The following is a 21,382-nucleotide window of genomic DNA, read 5'->3' as shown; positions in this document are numbered from 1 at the left end:
ACAGGAATTTAAATCTTCAGATAAGCTATGTGAGGACTATCTTCCCTTTGCTTCTCCAGACCCACCTACCATGTCTCTGTCCCTACCATGCCTGGGGAGGCTGACCATAGGGACCATGCAGTGGGTCCCCTTAATTCTGTTGGGTTTGGACAGTGAGAAGCCCCAGCAGGAGACTTCAGGGATAGAGAAAGGACAGTCAGCTCAGAGTACCATCTGCCTGGTGCCCGCCCTGTGAGGCTGCCTGTCAACCAAAGGACATTGATCCTTTCCTGCTGACTTGCTCTCCATGATGCCCTCCTTCCACATCTTGGTAACCACTTCCTCCATGTCTTTTTGGGCTTGTGGATAGTAAGCTTCTCTGCTCCTAACCCCAGGTTACTTTCATTCTTCTCTACCCCACTCCTATCCTATGGAGAATCCCTTTGTGAATAAATCATTTGTCTTTGGGCATGACATCTTTTTCCTGTTGGGACCCTAACAAACTATTTTATGGTTATAATAGACTACATTAAATTCCTCCTTTTTAGAAAGGTATGGGGCAAAGGTGATATAAATATATTAAAAGCCCCTCTATCTATTAATGGTCATGACCATTACATGTATCTATATTCAGTTTTATTTTTCTGACTTGGAAAACCCAGAAAAATAGTGCTTAAATTATTTTCCTTTTGAGAGTTTAGTTTGTACAGTTTCATCCACTTCTGAGTATGGAGGATGGGACATGAACAGACAGCTGGACCAGATGTCCTACACAACTAGCTCATGACGCTTCCACTGGAGGAGTTGGAGGCACCCTGGCTATGTTAACACCAAGTGTTAATCTACTGAGCATGCCAAAAGGGAAAATTAAATTGCTAAAATGATTGATTGTTTTATTTTGTTGTCTAATCTTAAAGCTGGGCTTCTCTGGTGGCTCAGATGGTAAAGAATTCTTTACCCAGATGGTAAAGAATCTGCCTGCAATGCGGGAGACTGGGTTCGATCCCTGGGTTGGGAAGATCCCCTGGAGGAGGGCATGGCAATTCACTCCAGTATTCTTGCCTGGAGAATCCCCATGGACAGAGAAGCCTGGCAGGCTACAGTCCATGGGGTCGCAAAGAGTCAGACACGACTGAGCGACTAAGTACACAACAGTTTTAAAGCCAATTGTTATATAGAATTGCTCTTAGATGTGGGCAACAGGGGTGCCATATTTGAAAGGCCCTCATTCCCCAGTGAGTGAGGAGTCTGCAGAGCAAGGGGATTGCTCCTCCCAGGCCACATTCTGAATTCCTGGACCCAAGAATTCCCTGCCCTAATGGCCTTGAGTTTGCTCTCAGAACCTGCATAAACTTTTCCCCTGGTTTATTTTCCTGAGGGCAGTATGCACTTCTACAGGCAAGGAATGGCCAATTGGATGTTGGACAAGTGTGTCCATATGCATACCTGTGAGACCCCTTAAGATGCTGGACAGAGCCAGCAGTGGGAAGAAAAGAGTGGCAGGGGCTGGAGACCAGCTCTCCTGTACAGCTGTGTTCTGTTCTGTGTTCTAGGGTATTCTCCCATGCACCTGAGAATTTTAAATTTGAGCTTGTACCTTTTAGGTTGTAATAAAGGTGCATTTATCAGTTGTTGGTCTGCTTTCTTTCTTCCCCGTATATAACAGTGTTTTTAGTTTTCTTTATAACATAAACATTTTCATATGTATGGTGTATAGGCTTTTATTTACAGTCTTGCCTTGGCTCTGGAAATATTAGGGATGAGGCTCTATGTTTATATATGTTGGTTTTTCTTGAAATATACAAATGAATCTTTGGGTCTGACTTCCCAGACCTTAAAATGATGGGTGAAATTTAGATGCTCTAATATGACTTGTTTCCATGTATGCTGAATGACCAACAGGAGCTCAGAAGCTGATTTCCACAGGGCACTAGGCGTTCTAACATGATCTATTCACAATGTTAGAGAACGTTAGGCAGGTATCCTGCCTCTGAGATTGGCAAGTTGATCTCTGAGAGTTCCAATCCCAGAATTTGAAAAGCATATATAAGTTCTTGATAGCCACTTAGCATGGTTAGAGAAATATTCTTTTTAAATACTACAGACTGAGAAATACTCTTTTCGGTGGAATTAGTGGTGTGACAATCATACTGTTCTGCAAACGCACTTTCAAAGCCTGGTGAATTGTAAAGCTTTTGAGACTTGGGAGTTAGAAGGATGCCTCAGCTCTGAGCTAGCTTAGTTTCTCAGTTGAAAACAGAACTAGTGATAATAAGTTGCTGAAATTTTATACAGGAGAGGAAGCTCTTAGAGAAAATATATGCTAATAAACACAATTCAGAGCACGTGCTCATGGTGACCAGTAACACTCCCATTTAGGATAAGCAGGACAATTATTTCTTGGGGGGGCATTAAATGGCATGTTTAGTATAGGGGAACAGGTGACTCACCTATCTTGAAACGACCCATGTAGTAGATCTGGGTGCTGAGGGCCAGAGAAGCCAGAATATGGATTGCAGAGAAGATGACCCAGAACCACACGTCATTCTTCCCAAACACCTGGAAGTAAAGATGGAAGTTACCATCATCTATTCTTTTCCCCAAAGAACTCACTAAAGTTGTTCCTTCTCTTGTGCATGCATACGTTGTCAAAAACCGAGCCATGTGTCTGTTTTGGATTTCCCCGTCCTCTGAGCTCTCAGGGATCTTACTACAGTCAGAGAAGGAGGAAGAATGGCTACCTGGCTGCGTGAAAAAGAAAGAAATGGAAAAGGGCAGCAGTGGGTAAGGCAGCTGAACAGCAGTCGAAGAGGCAGGCGGCCTACAGTTGGAGGCTGATGCTCTCCAAAGAACAGAAGGCAACTGACACTTGTCCACACGTGTTGGGGAAGTGGCTTCTGTTCCTTCAGGCCAGTCTCTGTCCCATTAGGGCCTATGTGTGTCTATTCCAGTTTTACCTGAGTCTGGTCCCAGCTGTATATTAACACTGTCCAGGGTCAGTTATACAGGGATCTGTTACATTATCAAAAATTCTAGCTAAATAACTAAAATGCCATGAATGGGCCAATGATGAGAGTGTGTCATGGGACAAGGATTATGGTTAATTAAACCTGTACACCTGAGGTCCAAAAAAAACACCAAACGTTAAAAAGCCTCCCAAGAGGGCTGCTGGCCGTGGGGAGGGACACACCACTCCAAGGACGGTGAGTGTGATGACCAGGGCAAAGGAGGCGTAGGCGGCGTAGGCGCTGGCGTTGATGTCCGGGTGGCGGGTCTGGTAGAGCTTCAGCATGCAGAGGCCGGCGATCATGTACATGAAGGAGGTGTCTGCGGAGGAGCCGAGACAGTCAGGATCCAGTAGGCGGCAGACTGATCTTCAGAGAACCCTGCCCTCCCGGCCTTGGAGTATTTGCTGCCCTCAGCCCGTGTGCTGACCTCCAGTGTACTAGCCTCCCGAGACACATTCGAGGCAAGCCCTACACACTCCACTTCTCACCCCCTCCAAGAGGGGGCTCCTAGCTCACAGAAGAAAAGTACCAGATGATATGATGAATAACTGACTCGCAGGGGTGAATGTGTATAAACGCCCCTGTGCAACAATAAAAGAACCTTTAACAGTGACAGGATAGTGTGACAATAAAGAAAGTCCCAGATGGATGCAGGAGGTCCTTCTCAGTGTCCTGAAACATAACCACATTGATTACTGCCCATGTACACAGCTTTCTAGCCTAGGGACAGGAGACACCTAGAAATTACACATGGCTTAGCTGTATGAGGGTTGTGGTTGTTTAGTTGCTAAGTCACGTCCAGCTTTTTTGTGACCCCATAGACTGTAGCCTACCAGGCTCCTCTGTCTATGGATTTCCCAGGCAAGAATATTGGAGTGGTTGCCATTTCCTTTTCTAGCGGATCTTCCCCACCCAGGGATCAAACCCAGGTCTCCTGCATTGCAGGCGGAATCTTTACCATCTGAGCCACCAGGGAAGCCCCAGGAGGGTTAGGGAACTGCAAATTAAAACAACAATGTAATGTCTCATGTTACTAAAAAATGTGGCAAACTGTAAGTATCTAACAATAACACAAATTAGTGATAAGGGGAAAGTGGGAACTCTCACTCAGCTAGTGGGAGTGCAAACTGATACTCTGAGGAGAAACTTGGTGCTTTTTTTGGTAAAATGGAAGATACATAAAGCAGGTGATCCCCAAATTCTAATTCTAGGTGTTCCAGGGAACCTTTCTCACATGTTCACAAAGACATATATATGAAGATATTCATTGCAAAATTGTCTGTACCTGACCTGCCTCTTGAGAAATCTGTATGCAGGTCAGGAAGCAACAGTTAGAACTGGACATGGACCAACAGACTGGTTCCAAATAGGAAAAGGAGTACGTCAAGGCTGTCTATTGTCACCCTGCTTCTTTAACTTATATGCAGAGTACATCATGAGAAACGCTGGGCTGGATGAAGCACAAGTTGGAATCAAGATTGCCAGGAGAAATATCAATAACTTCAGATATGCAGATGACACCACCCTTATGATAGAAAGTGAAGAAGAACTAAAGAGCCTCTTGATGAAATTTAAAGAGGAGAGTGAAAAAGTTGGCTTAAAGCTCAACATTCAGAAAACAAAGATCATGGCATCTGGTCCCATCACTTCATGGCAAAAAGATGGAGAAACAGTGGAAACAGTGGCTGACTTTATTTTCTTGGGCTCCAAAATCACTGCAGATGGTGACTGCAGCCATGAAATTAAAAGACGCTTGCTCCTTGGAAAAAAAGTTATGACCAACCTAGACAGCATATTCAAAAGCAGAGACATTACTTTGCCAACAAAGGTCTGCCTAGTCAAGGCTATGGTTTTTCCAGTAGTCATGTATGGATGTGAGAGTTGGACTATAAAGAAGGCTGAGCACCAAAGAATTGATGCTTTTGAACTGTGGCGCTGGAGAAGACTCTTGAGAATCTCTTGGACTGCAAGAAGATCCAACCAGTCCATACTAAAGGAAATCAATCCTGAGTGTTCATTGGAAGGACTGATGTTGAAGCTAAAACTCCTATACTTTGGCCACCTGGTGCGAAGAGCTGACTCATTTGAAAAGACCCTGATGCTGGGAAAGATTGAAGGTGGGAGGAGAAGGCCCGACAGAGGATGAGATGGTTGGATGGCATTACCAACTCAATGGGCATGAGTTTGAGTAAACTCTGGGAGTTGGTGATGGACAGGGAGGCCTGGCATGCTGCAGTCCATGGGGTCCCAAAGAGTCAGACACAACTGGGCGACTGAACTGAACTGAAGTGAACTGAGCAAAATATTGGCAACCTTGAAGTGCTGTACAACAGAGAAATTGATAAATGTAGTATATTTTTATTACATAGTGACAGTTTTCAAAAATGAATGAACTGGATATCCTTGATTCATTACCAATAATTCTTGAAAATTTTGTTGAATGAAAAAAGGATGTAGAACACAGTGTGATAAATTAGTATTAATTTGTTATTCAAATTAAAATGAAGAACTATTCAAATGAAGAAAAATTATAAAAACGAACTAGAAGGATAATATAAAGTTGATCATAGTTGTTGCTTCTGAGGAAGGAGAGAGTGGACAAGTTTGGAAAGCAGTTTGAAATAGGACCTCAACTTTACACATGTTGTATTTCTTTAACAAAGTAGATTAAGGCAAATATTTTAAAGTGTTGGCATTTTTTTCCTTCTGAGTGGTGAATGGTATTGTTCTCTATAGATTTCCTCTATTAAAAATGTCTTCTATTTTTAAAAAGTTAAAATATAACAGAGTATCTGTGGTGTTAACAGCTGGAGGCTAGAGCACAAACACAAAATAACTGTTTGCAAAATTCACATCCTCAAGTGTGGAGGATATTGTTAACTGCCTTCTTCCAGCATCAGCTATTCCTGCTCCATCCTAATAGCATGAAGATGCCAACTCAAATATCTCAGCTCCACTTCTGCTCAGAAATGCACACCTCACAGCCTGTTTGTTTAGGAAAGCTCACAGCACTTCTGGTTTCAGGGAAGCGTCTCCCTTGTCTAAAGGTAACTTCCCCTCCTTTGGCACGGGGATTGGTGTAGCAACCCTGGCCCAAACTAACCCACACACAGAAAGAATCTGAAGTGGACTCAGGGCTGTGTGAGCTATTGAGGAGTGAGGGGCTGTCATCTGGGGAGTGTGGGGAAAAGAACTCTCCTTGATTTCAAATGATGGCTTCCTGGAAGCCAGCTTGCTGCCTCCTCCAAGACATCATGGTATGGAGATAGGAAGTAATGACCCAATGTAGCTATTTTTGCCACCAGGAGGAAATACAGCCTGAGGAGAAGACTAACATGCAGTCTGGGTGCAGCCAAGGTGGGTGGTCACAGAGAAGGGGAAGCAGGGCCACCTCTGGACTTGTGCTGATAAATATACTTGTTATTTAATCCGATTTGAATTGGATTTTTTAAATTACTTTCAACCCAAAGCAAGCAAACTGCTAAGTTAAGCCAAGCTACATTGAGGGAGATTTCTAGATGCCCTGTTGGCAAATCTACCTGCCCTGCTGCCTGACACCTACCCCACTGCCTACCTGCAGACCTAGCCATGAGATTGATACTCAGTGTTCAGTGCTTTCTAGTCGATAAAATGTGGTCAGGGAGGAAGAAATGATACAACGTGGGAAAATCACGCCCTGTGGCGAGGCACCCTCTGATCACTTCAGCACATGTAAATGTAATTTAATTCTTGCAAGCTCGACTTTGGCATTTTTGAGAGAGTCCCAGGATAAGACTCCTGTACCTCAGATCTGTGTAGCTGATGTAAATTGTGATTACCGAACTGGAAGTTGGAGTAATTGGGGCAGACGTGGTAACAAGCACTGAGCACCCCTTCCATCATCAGTGCAATGCCCATGGCATAGAAGAGACCGAAGTGTTTGGGAATCCCGTATTCCTGAAAAAGCAGGAAGCGTGGTCAGTGGGAAGATCCTCATTAGTGACTTTGCCGCAGAACCCGGCACCCGCGCTCTGGCCCTGTGTGGTCCCTTACACGTGATCCATCATCACACCAGATGTCCCTCCTACTTGCAGATCCTGTTTGGAACCATAACCCTTCCTAGCTCCCACCTCCCTACCTGCCCTGTACTCACCATGGCAAAGATGTCCTTGGCTTCCAGAGCTCTTCGATGGAGAATGTCCCGGTGCAAGACTATCAGCAGGAAGAGGCAGCCCAGGAGCACGTGGCCCAGGTTACTGAGAATGTTGTTGAAGGCACTAAGGAGATAGAGATAGCGAGGGAGTCAAGGCATCCGAGAGCTTCAGAGGCTGAACGAAGGCATGGAGGGGCGAGGGAAATCAGCACTGTTTTCCACCAATAACCTTTCCATGAGACTTCAGGACTGAAAATCATCAGAGAGCATCTTTGTCCTACCTCCGTATTAGGATGCTTTGCTTAGCCTGTGATAATGTGTCTATTTCCTCCCAGGGATGCCTGTTCAGCCTCCCTAACACCCAATGATCCTCTCCTGTCCCGGTGGGCACTGGCAGAGTATGAATCCTAGGAAAGAGAGCTATTCTGCAGATGGGCAGCTGGGCCATTCAGCTAGTTGCGAGAGTGAATTCAAATACATGGACCCATGTTATACATCCATATTCAGCTCCGTAACTGTGAATTTCAGGATAAATGTCAACTGGTCACAGTCAGCAGATTTCTTTCAGAAAACTGAGTCTAGTTCATTCTGGATGAAAAAGCCAGGCTCCCAATTGCCAGGAAAATCCCTCTTTCCACTTCACCATGTGCTGGAGGATGGAGCACAACCTTAGGAGCAGCAGGTCCAGCTATGAGGCCCAAATCACTCACAGTTGAGGGAGCTTCTGCAAGTCCTTGCCTTTCTAACTAAGCCTTAATATCTTTATCTAAAAATGGGAGTAATGAGACTTCTCTTGTGATCCAGTGGTTAAGGCTCCACACTGCCAGTGCAGGGGGCATGGGTTTGATCCCTGGCCAGGGAGCTAAGATCCCAATGCTGTGCAGTGCAGCCAAGAAAATAACTTTTTTAAATGATAATAATAATTAAAAGTAATCTCCTTAAAAATAGCAATAAAACTACTAAATTAAAAAAAACAGTGGTAATAATAAGCATATCTATCTTATGAGGTTGTTTAGTGGATTGAACGTATTTGCAGCTCATGCCCATAGACAAGGGTCATCACAGCTAGGGACCTGATATTTTCAAACACATCCCACCTTCTCCTTAGCAGATTATTCTTAGGGCTGTTTCCTGAGCTCCTCCCCGACCCACCCCCCTCATACAGGAGTGGGAGAGGAATACCTAGTCTCAAATCCTTGATTTCATTGCCCTTTACCCTTGATTAGGGCTTCCCTGGTGGCTCAGATGGTAACAAATCTGCCTGCAGTGCAGAAGACACGGGTTCAATCCTGGGTGGGGAAGATCCCCTGGATAAAAAAATGGCAAGCTCACTCTAGTATTCTTGTCTGGGAAATTCCACGGACAGAGGAGCCTGGCGGGCTATAGTCCATGGGGTCCCAAAGAGTCAGACACGACTAAGCAACTATACTTACTTTTTGATTGAGGTAGTTTTCCACAATTGTTTCTAGTATTTTTTTAAATACACATTTCATACTACATTACACAAAAAGGCATCTCTCATTGCCTCATGGGCAACCACAGGATTGGGCTTACCTCAAGACACCCAAGGGGTGAGCACAGAGGAAGTTGTAGAAGCAGATATCCTGGTTGCCAGTGACGTTGACAACCTGTAAAAGCAAGAGCGAGAAGAGGAGACGCTGTCTGTCTCCATCCCCTGAGCCTGAAATCACAGAAAGCAGGCGACAGTGCTTGCCGTGATCAACTGTCAGAGATCTACAGTGTAACCAGTGCTCCTTCTCAGCAGGGCATGAGTCATTACCTCCAGCCTTCACACAGGTACAGACACATTTCATTTAAATGCTACCGTCTTGCTTTGAACTCAAATATTCTGTGTCCCTCATTAGGTGGCCAGACAGAATTCAACTGAAAACATTTCCTTTGTTCTTATTGTAAAAGGATTCTGAAAGGATGTTAACTCTGGGGCCTGCCTAGCAGGACTGTCACAGTACATCCTATTTTCTAGATGAATCTTGGGAGGGTAAAGAGCTGTCCCATCCTTTGTATTGAATTGATAACCACAGGGCAGGTGGACATAAGGAGATATGTGGTCAGTTTTCCATATTTATCACTATCGTTAAGAACCCTCCTATACCACAGCTGTATCTTCCAACAGAGCCCCAAAGTATTCAGAGAATATTTAGAGTATAAATTATGGTGCTCAAACCTTATAAAGTCCTTGTCCTCATCATGTATTAAGTATGGAGTTGGTGAAATATTATTAAACTGTTGACACTCTAATGTGGGTGTATATTGGAATCACAAAGAGTTTCATCAGTATTGATGCCTGATTCCACTCTGATCTAACTGCTGTGGGGTACAGCTTGGACACTGGTATCTTAAAAAATCTCACAGATGATTTGAACACACAACAAAGTTTGAGAGCCATTGTATTAGAAACACCTTTAGCCTGGTGCTATTCTAAATGGGCTTTTTCATGTATAATAGATCCTAGACAAGATCATTTATGTGTGGGGATTCTCAAGCTGTTTTAATTATTGTTTTTTTTTTTTTTAATTCTGATTGCCTTTACAAAATCTGTTTATTTATTTTTCATTGCAAAGGACCTTTGTTGCTACACAGGGGCTTTCTCTAGTTACAGCTAGTGGGGGCTACTCTGATTTGCGGTGTGGGCTGCTCATTGGGGTGGCTTCCCTTGCTGTGGAGCATGGGCTTCAGAGCACAGGCTCAGAGGTTGTGGCACACAGGCTTAGTTATTCTGTGGCATGTGGGATCTTCCCAGACCAGGGATCAAACTCATGTCTCCTTCATTGGCAGGTGGATTCCTATCCACTGTGCCACTAGGAAAGTCCTTTGTTTGTTTATTATTTATTTTATATTTCCTTTTCTTTTAATATTTTATTAGTGAAGCTGTTCTTACTTTTACAAAAAATATTTACCCTCAATGACGGGACACCGGCTAAATTAGACATCAGGTTTCTTTGTTTTGGTCTGGAACTTTACCCATCATCCCACAATGATCAAAAGTTTAGACTGGTTAAACAATAGACATAGCTGACAGACACCAAGACTAAATGAGTGCAAGGTAATAATTTCAGACTGGTAGACAAAGTAATACAAGAGGTCTGTGATAAAACATTGGGGAACTAGATTTAAAGCTCAAAGACGACCCAATGGGGAAATCCTGTGGGAATCCGAATGAGAAATTAATTCTTGGACAGAGCTCTTTATACCTTTCTCTGTAAATTACAGCAAAGGTCTTTCTCTGCTCTGTGAAAGCTGGGATTTGGGGGTCTGAGGCCGCACTTACTGTTTGGTAGGTGATAACCAGCTGGATCACAGGCAGTGCATAAAACACAGCAATGGTAATGATGTTCCTATGCAGACAAAAGGAACCAGAAATGGTTATTTCCAAATTAACAATGGAATTTTTGCTTTTTAATTTTTTTAAAGTATCTTTCCACCCCATAACTGCCTGCTTAACTCACCAAAGTGATTAGACACTGATTACATGGTTCCTGTTTCTCCAAACTTCCTCTCATACAATCATTTGCATAACAGTGTAAATACTACTTCTGGTTTAAGGAAATTATCAATAAAGGCCTATCTCTTTAGGATATCATTAGATTAAAAATGATCAGAGAGCAGGTAATGGGTGATGGATCACACGAAGGGGATGTGGCTCTCTTAGCTACCTCTTAGTTCCAAAACACTGGTCCCACTATGCCGTGGAGTTCCACGTGACCCCCACTGGGTGGCTCTTGTTTCCCTCTAGCATCCGTGTCCAAGTAAAAGGTCATCCTTCCAGAGAAAAGAATGAGAGGAGCTGCCACAACTGTCTGTCAGGGGTTTCTGAGGGAAAAGAGGGACCCGGCCAGGCACCTCAGACTTTCTGCCTGGAAGGTGGTCCTGGAAGGACCACCACCTCTGTGTGGTCCATTTATCGCAGGTCTATTTATCATTGGCTGATGATATCATCTTCCCTCAGGGTGATTTCTAGCTACCGGGAGGTGCTCTAGGCATCTCATCCCAGAAATCACTGGCTCTCCCAAGGGTAAGTCCTGGTGAGAGAAGAGGGAATGGTTCCTATTTAACATGCCTCCTGGAAGATAGTTTTAGTATCTTCCTGGAAGAGGATTTAGTGTCTCCCTAAAAACACGGGATTCCACTACTGTTCTTATTTATACTTTGTATTTATTTCATTTAGGACTGGTTGCCTTTGATTGTGTTTTGTTTGTTTGTTTTTCCTATGCATTGTGACTTAAATCCTTTAAACACCTCTATGTGTGTCTCATTAAACACTGAAACCTGTGATTTGGTTCACTTATATGAATCACGTAAGTTCACTGTGGCTTTTACAAAGAAAATTTTAATTTTACTAAAGAGAGCCATAGTCCTTCTCATCATCTACTCACCAAAAATAAATCTTATACTTTTTGCTGACAATTCTTCGGTCCTTCCTGGACAGATCTGACAGGTAAAGGAACATCTGGGATGCCAAGTAAAAAGAGAATGCAAAACTGTACTTGGATGTCTTGCATAAAATACAAAGAAGAGCTTTACATATTTCAGTTTAATCCCTCATTAGGGATTAAAATGATTAAACAAGACTTTTCTCATAATTTTGCTTTTCCTAGGATGCCTTTAAAAATCCTAGTATTTCCCTTGGCTTTAGGGAAAGTGGCTGATGTGAGAAACCCAATGGGAATCTTGAATACTTCTTAAATTTCAAGAATTGGTTTCCCAGTTTTCAGAGATGCCCACTGTGTGATTCTTGAATTACAGAGTTGAAACCATACCATTCACCTTCATGTCGCTTACTGGGTACAACATAGTCTGATACACATGAATCAGAAAGAAATGAGCTTTTACTCCTGAAGCATTTTATGTCTGGAACCAGGGCGTTTTTCCAAGTACACCCTTCAGTGAAATCTTTTCTTGCACCTGGTTGGAACCCTTCCTCATCTTTGTCCATAATCAGCCACCTCAGACCCATGAACATTTTAGTGCTCTGTTCTCTTTACTGCTGTCACTTTTTCCCTCCAGAAAGGAGTGTTAATTAACTGAGTATTGCTTTTAGTAGCTAGTTAAGCTTTATCTAAAAAGCCCCCTGTGAAATTTGACTCCCCCTGAAGAAAAAAAAAAAAATATATATATATATATAAAGGCAATTGAGGCATTGTTGAAGTTGTATTTGACTCCTGAACTTTCTGTCCTCTGGAGGGTGTGGCCAGGCAGAGAGAGGTACCTTGGTGCGGATGATGTTCTTATCGCTCTCAATGTCTGGCATGGTGTCAAAGTCACTTTCCTCCACGGAGCTGTCAGTGTCTGACTGGCATGGCTGTCTACCATCAGAGGAGGATATTTGCCTGCCAGGACTGGAGCTTGACTCATCTGAAACAGAGGAGACTCTTCTGCCTTCCCAAGCTGAGAAGAACCCATGGAACCCATCTCGCTCTCTCTCTGCAAAACACAGTGCTGACTCATTCTTGGACACGTTGTGTGGGTAAAAACCAACTCCTTACCCACAACACATGCTCTCTCAATTCTTCCTCAATGGACTTCTGACTCTCCTATTTTTACATTTAAATCACCTATTTCTAGGGCTGAATACAAAATATAAAGGCATCTTCTGTGTTAACTCTTTGGATGCAAAGATAATGTGCTTATATTTCATGTTTCATACTTTGAAATATGAACATAAATATATAAACATACACATGCATGTACTTATGTATAGCATCTACCACATGTATATGTAAGCACCTACATATCCGGCAGCTATACATTTCTCATGGATAAGGTATCTGTACACTGAAATCCCCCACATGCCGTATCTGTGATTATATAATGAAAACCACATTTCAGGAAGAATCCTTGTGTTCCTGTGAATGTTTCTGAGAGCAGATGGGAATTTGTGCAGCTTAATGAGCACATGAGCCAAGCCTACCTTCCACTTTTATTTCTTCTGTTCAGATGGTTAAAGAAAAAAAACAAAACCCTGTTCTTGCAGAGCCAGAAATAAGTCTCCGGCGCTGAGCCCACATGCTTCTCAAAGTTACAGAAGAACAGGGCAGGAATACAAGATTCCCAGCCCCGCTATACTGACAGCTTAAAGCACACCATTCATAGACCTGTAAGCATCATGGAAGTGTGTGGAAGCCTCAGTGCCCTCCAATGCTAGCAGGACAGAGATAAGAATTCTGTCCCCTTCAGGCCACTTAAGCAGCCTGGGGGTTGCCGTGTGAGTGACTGGTGGCAGTGAGCAGGTTCAGTTATGAAGTTAGCCCAAATGGAGGATTGCTAGGCTTCGGTCATGTTCACCTGCTGCACAGCCTCATCTTCTGAGCGCCCTTACTCCTCTGAAACCTGAGAATGAAACAATGGGTCAACTGATGTTGGGCTCCCTGACATCAGACTCTTGACGCATTTTCCACACCCTAAACTCAGTCTGGGTATGAAAAAAAACCCACAGGAGTTGACAGCAATGGTCCCAGAAAATTCTGCTTGAATGTGGCTAGCAGACTCAAGAAACAGATCAATAGAACCAGAAAAAAAGCTGGAAGGAAACTTCCAGATCACCCAGTCAATTAATCTTATATGATGACCACCTTGCCCACTTTCACAGTTATTAGTGGCTGGAGGGTCACTTGTATCCTATTCTTGGGAGAATCAGGAGACACTTCCATGAATGGACTCATTGTAAAAATACCTATTGCCCCGTAATTGCTCCCTTCAGGGGTACTGGCAGCAATGGGATTTGACACCGACATATTTCCAGAGCCTGTTAAAAAGAAAAACAAAGAGGCAAACACTTGTGTCTAGTTGCTAGAATGAAAGGACATGACTTTAAATAGTTTGATTTTCTTTTCACTCTAATATAAGGAGTCTGCAGGGCAATTTTATGGTCTGCAGGCCAAATCTAGCTCGCCACCCGTTCCTGCATGACCCTTAAACTAGAAATGGTTTAAAATTTTTTAAATGGTTGGAGGAAAATCAGAAGAGCAATACTATTTTATGACAGGTGAAATTTTAGATTTTAAGTGTACATAAAGCTCTATCAGAACACAACCACTCATTTGAGTCTGGCTATGGCTACTTTTGGCTATCAAGGCAAGGAGAAGCAGTTGTGACAGAGACTCCATGGCCTGCAGAGCCTGAAATATTTACTATTTGGCACTTTCCAGAAAAAAAAAAATGTTGCTGATTCCTGCCTAACAGTACTGCAGAATCATAAGGAGTGTGGGTCCTGGAATCACTGTGAGAAAGGTCACCCCTGAACATAAACACCAGAAATAAACTTCTGTGATTAAGGCACTGTAATTCAGAGGTTTATTTGTCACAGCCATTAGCAGTACCCTAACTGTAGGCAGGATTAGCCCTGACAGGAAAGAAATTACTGCACTCCTTGGAACAAACAATAGTGACTACAGGAGCTATGTACAGGAATATGGGTTATTTGGGGCATAACACAGAGATGGAATGGACTTCCCTGGTGGCTCAGACAGTAAAGGATCCACCTGCAATGCAGGAAACCTGGGTTCGATCCCTGGGTCAGGAAGACTCCCTTGGAGAAGGGAATGGCAACCCATTCCAGTATGCTTGCCTGGGAAATCCCATGGACAGAGGGCCCTGGCAGGCTGCCGTCCATGGGGTCACAAAGAGTTGGACACGACTGAGCGATGAACACTTTCACTTTTTTTCAGAGATATAATAGGCGTGTCTGTTGCCGAATGGCTGTTGGCAGTGAGAGAAAAATATTTCTAAGATGGTACTCCTCAAACTATTCCAGTGAGGTTTGGAAAGCCCCAGAGAAAGCTGCCTCCTAAGCTTCTCACTGGTTATTGGAAAAGATGCTCTCCCGTTGAGTTTGTCCACTTCTGAGAATTAGGAGGAGCTGAATAAAGAGAACACAGACAAGGGCGCAGGCATCTAGGCAGTTTCTCTGACTCTGACTTAGTGCCACAATATTTCTGGGAGCCACCGTCATCTGTGAAGACACCTGAGAATATTTCTCTGCTGTCTCCTAAGCTTTGTCAGGGTCTGGGATGTTGTCAGGCTGCTGGGAATTCCATCATGTGTCTTCTTCCTGAGAGGTGAGATTGCTTGGATCACACTAGGGGTGAAGAAGTCTGTGAGTTAACTAGTCAGTGTCTTGTACTCTTGCAGAAAAATCTATTTTCAGTGAAGACATGTAAGATAGTCTATATCCTCATTGCAAATATATTTCCATTTCTTCTTTGAAAATATCATCTGTATTCTTTACATTAATGCTACAGTATGCAACACACGTAAAAGAACCAAAAGCCTCAGACAATTCATTTGTTTGTCACAATTAGCTCTTTTCATCCAGCTTTCAAACTTCATTCCCACTGGTGGACAGTAAAAACATTCATAGTTTGGGGAGCCAATCTGTAGGCTTCATCATGTTTTCACTCTTTGTGGGCCTATTCCTTTCCTCCATGGAGAAAAATAATTAAATCTTAAGTTCAAAACATTTAGCCAGTGATGAGGAACAAATCAATAGCCTGGGAGACTCAATTTCCTCCCTCCTTTTGGTAGCCTAGCCAAGAGCCAGCTCAGTTGGACAGCAAGGCCTCTGGCTAATGCAACATTCCTGGCAGGCAAAGCTATTCCCAGGGCTCTCACAATGGACTTTGGCATTGTTCCTAGGCTTGGAGACTCCTTGATATAGTTCTTACTATTTAGAGAGAGTAGATGTTCCTTGGCTTTTCTTGGGCTTACCCATAAATATGTAACATGGTATCAACACCATCTGTGCTTTTCATCCAACTTCAAGGCAAAGAAACAGGTTACTTTCAGACTCTTAAGAGTGAGAGATTACATCTTTTGAGCACAGTCAGAGTATTATGGGAAGATGCCACGTACAGTTTGACCGACTCTCCTTGGCCAAGGACAGATTTGGCTGTAGTTTGGGCAGAGCGCTTTGCTGCCGCCACTACTGAGGGTAACAAGTAGTATTACCACTATTACCACCACTGCTGGTGCTGCTCCTCAGGCTTCTATACTGTTGCTGCGCTTGCTGCTGCTATGACTTCTGTCACTACTGCTGCCTGACGTAGAGCGTCTGACACAAAGTAGTAAGCTTTTGATAAACGTTAGGCAGCAGTGGTGACACTGGTGTGTGTCAGACACTCCTTTAAGTTCTTTCCAAGAATTCATTCTTTTAATTTTTCAATAACCTTGTGACATGGGTGCTATTACTATCACCATTTTAAAGATGACAAAAAGCAGGCACAGACAGATCAAGTCATTTGTCCAGAATCACTCACATAGTGGATAGATAATGGTTCATTGCACTGATCTCAGTTAAAATTTATCTTCTTAATTGAAAAAAAAAGGAAGGGATTTTCCTTTAACATTTGAATACCTGGCAGTGAGTGTGTTGCTTTTACAGTGCTCATTTTTCAAAAGAGACAAGGAGTTGAGGCGTATTTGCATTTCCACTCATATATTCAAAAAAGGTATCTAAGCACAATATTTGATTTTTAGTTGGGATGCTGCTGCTTGCCTGTAATTCCGTATAGTCTTCTTTCTATCAAGGTCATTCTGTGTGGGGCGGGGCGGGGGGCAGGCGACTCTCACAGAAACCACCATTCTGGTCTCTTCCTTAAGTGATGTAACCTTCACATTTCCCTTAGTAGCTTTCACATTTTTCCTCTTTTCAAGCCTAAATTCCCTTCTTTTAATCATTAACTTAGGTCCTTGTTTACAGTGTAATTTAAAAAAATATTACATGTGCAAATAGTGAAAATGATACTAAAATCATAAACCGCAGGATTTCAGGTCTTTTCTGTTCCCAGGAAGCCCTCTGGTATGGAAAATAGATGCGTGCATAGGATAATGCTTGAGTTCCACTGTGGCGGGGGGTTAAAGTGGTCTGTGGGAGGCAAAAGGTTTTTGTGTGTGTGATCAAAAGAGGCAAAAAAAAAAAACAAAACGAAAACTAAAATCAAAGCAAGAGTGCAAACAAAATCACTGTTTTGTTAGGCAACAACTTCACTAAAAAGAAAAAGCCAGCTGTGTAGGTTTGTTCAGACTTGGATCGTTTCTGCACTCTACTCTGCCTCACAGCTGAGCAGGACCTGGTTTCAGTATAGTCCCCAGTCCCTTGCACTCCAAAGCAACCACAACACCAACAGTTCTATCATGGACAAGAGCATCAAGATTTTCATTTGCAGTACAATTGTTTCAAATCTGTGCATTTTTATATGCACAATTAAATAGGAGATTGGCCAACACGGGATTACAATATTCTGTTAACTTTTCTAATGTCTAGAAAGGCAAAAACCAAAGCACTGCCTCCCAAACTTCAAATGTGATCGATGCTCCCAGAAGGCAAGCCATATTTCTGTTTAACTGTATGGTATATAGAAAGCAGAATTAAACACAATATACCAGCTTATAGGACAGACTGAGATGTTCTGGCTGGGAATAAGCAAACATATAAAGTTGTGAATGAGCTCATCTTAATGAGGAAACTTGTTCTGGTATGTTTTTCTTTACACGTGAGCCCTTTGCCATCTGTCTGCTTTGCTAACTTAGAATAGGATAAGCTTGCCTGCCTGCCTTTTATATTAATTGCTCCATGTGAGGGGAAAAACTTCATTTCATTTTGAGCAGGCTTGACTCTTTCAGGGATTTCACATTTATAACTGTCCTGCCCGCTTCTGTCTCTAGCCTTAGAAGGTTGGAAGCTAAGAAGGAGTCAGAAATGATTGTCAATGAGCTGCTGTGAGGTTTCATTTTTATGCCAGTTGGCTCCCTATTCCAGCTGGTGTCGTGTTGTATTAACATGTCAAAAGTTGAGGAGAAAATAAGGAAGGACACCCATCTTTTCAAGGGTGTAAAAGTAAAATTCCTCTAGAAGAAACAAACAGGCAAGCAAAATCAAGGAAATTTGGAAAAATCTATCAGCAAGTCAATACTAGAGCCTGAGACCCGTTACCACAGATTCTGAGGATGGCTTGTGCTCCCCGACTCCTCTGCACTCAGCACACTGCTTGTCTTCTCCCTTCCAGACCCTGCTCTCTGCTGGGAGGCTGATTCAGTAATAGCTCCGTCCAGGGAAGGATCTGATTGGTCATTTGGTTCCTCAGTCTACAGACTTGTCAGGTTTGTCCAGCTCTCCTACTTGAGAAAGTACCCTCCTCTTAGGCTGCACACAGCATCATGATGACAGCTCATGTGTCCCAGAGGCCTGCAAGTGATGCTTCATCTGTCTCTCTTTCGAGGTGGTAACTGAATTTCTGTGCAGGCTCTTTAACAGTGATGTGAAGTGTAGGGTTTCTCCACTGACAGAGTCCCTGAGTGAGAGAATGATAGTGGCTCGGGCGTGTCTGACTCTCTGTGACCCATGTACTGCAGCCTGCCAGGCTCCTTTGTCCCTGAAGGAAATGTTTCTAGAGCACGGAGGCTTGCCTGGTGCCCCTCAGATGACCAGAGAGACCCCTGTCTTAAGTGACAATGGAGAATACGAGGTCCATCCAGTCACACCAGAGTAATCACGCCCCTTCTCGCCCGAAGCTGCTCTTTATAAACACTATTTCCACTTCATCTGGGCCCCAGGGTCTTATCTCCTTCTTATTCCCATGAAGTATGAAAGAAATTCTTCTGCTTTTTTAGTTCAGTTGGAGCCAGTGTCAACATTTTTCAAATAAGCTTACAAACTGCAGGATAAATCAATGAAAAACAAATGCAGGGGAGCTAACAGATTTTCCAAATGCAGCCGTCCTATTGTTACGTAATTAAGAGATGCCAACCGTTTGGCGAATTGTAGGGACCTGGCTCCATTTCCTCCACCTCAGGCACACCTAAGGTGAAAGCATCAGGCCCAGTTCCTCCTATGTCTAACTCCACATTGAAAGGCAGCCAACAGGCCAAGTCTAGTGGGATCCCCTCTTTCAGACTCTGCTCCTAGCATTTTTTTCTAGGCTCTAGCCCCCAGGGCACTTCCTGTATCTCTGAGCTCAGTTAAACTTCATGTAGCCCCTGTGGGCACACTGATCCTGGCCCTTCTGTATCCTTGCTCTCTGTATCCTTGCTCTTCTCCAGAATTTCCTCCCCTGAATCTCTCACATTAGTCTACAGGTAAAATCCCTCACTTGCTTCTGTCTCTTGCTCCAGACTGGTTTCTCAGTGATCTGCTTCCTACGATTAAGAGTCACTAACTGGTTCTTTCCTAGGATGGAGATTGTCTTCTCTGCTCTTTTTTGCAGCACCTGAGTCTTGTCTCACCAGTGGTCATGTGCCGTCTTTCCCCATAGCCTCTCTGCATGACAAAGGTTCCTTTCGTGCATGAGTGCTCAGTCGCTTCAGTTGTGTCTGACTCTTTGTGACCCTATGAACTGTAGCCCACCAGACTCCACTGTCCATGGGATTCTCCAAACAAAAATACTGGAGTGGATTGCCATGCCTTCTCCAGGGGATCTTCCTGATCCAGGGATGGAAGCCATGTCTCTTGCATCAGCAGGCAGGTTCTTTACCTCTAGCGCCACCTGGGAAGCCCACAAGGTTCCTTTCTTCCTCCTAATTTCAAAGCCCTTTGGCATGAACATCTCTATTTTCTAACTAAGCTAGGATTTTGTTCCTGTATTCTCACCTGTGCCTGGCAGCCCACATTTTTAAGTCAGTGATTCTCAGTTGGGGGTAGGAGTAGAGGGAACATTTTGCCCCCAAGAGGACACTTGACAATGTCTGGGGATATTTTCTGTTGTCACAAGGTGGGAGCGTATTCCTGAATTCTAATAGATGGAGGTGAAGAATGTGGTTAAACATCCTACAATGTACAGGGCAGCTCCCAACAACAAAGAATCATCTGAATGTAGTGTCAACAATGTTGAGTTTGAGAAACCCTGATCCTAGAGAAGGATAACCTAACCCTAATTCTATAAGCAGGCTTGACTGATCTTAGGTAAATAGATTCCTTTGCAGTGACTGGTTTAGAAATGAGTGTATGATCCACTCTAGGCCAATGAAACATGAAAGACGCTTTTAGGTGCTTCTGAAAAAGTCCTTCCCTCTGGATGTTGTCAGTAAGGACCCACCTCACCACCAGCACTGGGGGAAAAGCAGAACCAGGGGAATGGCAGGCAAAAGGACCTGAGCCACTGGATTCAGTGAATCCTGAAGCCTACCTTTTTGCTCAACTTTCAGGGAGAGGAGACACTCTTTATTGTTTAAGTATGTTTGAGATAAACTTTGTTGTTACCTGTAGCCACCGGAATCCAACTGATGCATCTTTATTTATTTATTTTTTGGATCACTCTTTCATTTCTGCTTGCCATCTGAAGGGTACCTCTAGCTCTGAGCTAATTTTCAGAGCCTTCTTGATCTTGTCAACACTAAGTAACTCATGCTGATTTAGGCTTTTTAGAAAATAGGACACATAAAAGGTACCCAACTTCCAGTTATAAAATATAAGTCCTGGGGATGTACTGTAAACATGGTGACTAGAGTTAATAATAATGTATTGCATATTTGAAAGTTGCTAAAGAATTGATCTTAAAAATTCTCACCACAAGAAAAAATTGTGTGGTGATGGATCATCTTGGGCTTCCCTGGTAGCTCAGACGGTAAAGCGTCTGCCTTCAATGCAGGAGACCTGGGTTCGATCCCTGGGTTGGGAAGATCCCCTGGAGAAGGAAATGGCAACCCACTCCAGTACTCTTGCCTGGAAAATTCCATGGATGGAGGAGCCTGGTAGGCTACAGTCCATAGGATCGCAAAGGGTAGGACACCACTGAGCAACTTCACTGGTGGTGATGGATGTTAATTAGATTTCTATTGGTGATCATTTTGAGTCTATACAAGTATAGAATCATGTTGTACACCCAAAACTTATACAGTGTTACATGATTGGTTCTTACTAGCTCTGCTTTCTGTAGAAAGACTACAGATTAGACCACTCAGGGGGGATGGGAATCAACAGAGGATTTGGAAATAACAGAAGTCAGAGAGACAGAAGTACCAGATGGGATGTTATCTTTTACTTGACATCAGTTTGAATTGAAACCAGGGGTTTTTCTTACCATCACTGGAACCAAAGCTTCCATCAGTGGATTTTCTCCGAAACCTGCAGACAAGACATACACATGTTCCTAAGACAGCAAAAACCTCAGCATTTTACGTTTGTTCCCATAGACTTTGTTGCAGATTTCTCTGCTGGGATCTCAAATGGGCCTTTGGATGTACAGAAAACTCTGACACACTGCTGGTAGAATTGTAAAATGGACCAGTCACTTTGAGAAATCATTTGGCAGTT

At 43.3% G+C, this 21,382-nt stretch overlaps 1 protein-coding gene across 3 annotated transcripts in view; it reads right to left on the bottom strand.

Moving 5' to 3' along the window:
* SIDT1 (SID1 transmembrane family member 1) overlaps window positions 1–21,382 on the bottom strand; it is a 107,812-nt gene that overhangs the window by 14,464 nt on the left and 71,966 nt on the right. For 2 of the 3 annotated variants that reach the window (XM_027522156.1, XM_027522165.1), the window contains exons 10-19: window positions 21,150–21,193; window positions 13,811–13,882; window positions 12,347–12,492; window positions 11,514–11,587; window positions 10,409–10,475; window positions 8,674–8,747; window positions 7,120–7,243; window positions 6,806–6,923; window positions 3,170–3,306; window positions 2,430–2,538 (exon numbers count right to left, since the gene is read on the bottom strand). In XM_027522156.1, coding sequence (XP_027377957.1) covers window positions 2,430–2,538; window positions 3,170–3,306; window positions 6,806–6,923; window positions 7,120–7,243; window positions 8,674–8,747; window positions 10,409–10,475; window positions 11,514–11,587; window positions 12,347–12,492; window positions 13,811–13,882; window positions 21,150–21,193 — 965 coding nt within the window. The remainder of the gene's footprint in view (window positions 1–2,429; window positions 2,539–3,169; window positions 3,307–6,805; window positions 6,924–7,119; window positions 7,244–8,673; window positions 8,748–10,408; window positions 10,476–11,513; window positions 11,588–12,346; window positions 12,493–13,810; window positions 13,883–21,149; window positions 21,194–21,382) is intronic. The other variant, XM_027522257.1, reaches the window with a different exon arrangement.

The sequence above is a fragment of the Bos indicus x Bos taurus genome, chromosome 1, assembly GCF_003369695.1.
Source record: "Bos indicus x Bos taurus breed Angus x Brahman F1 hybrid chromosome 1, Bos_hybrid_MaternalHap_v2.0, whole genome shotgun sequence".
NCBI classification, from domain to species: Eukaryota; Metazoa; Chordata; class Mammalia; order Artiodactyla; family Bovidae; genus Bos; species Bos indicus x Bos taurus.
Note: the sequence above shows the minus strand (reverse complement) of the source record. Positions and strands in the feature narration are given on the sequence as shown.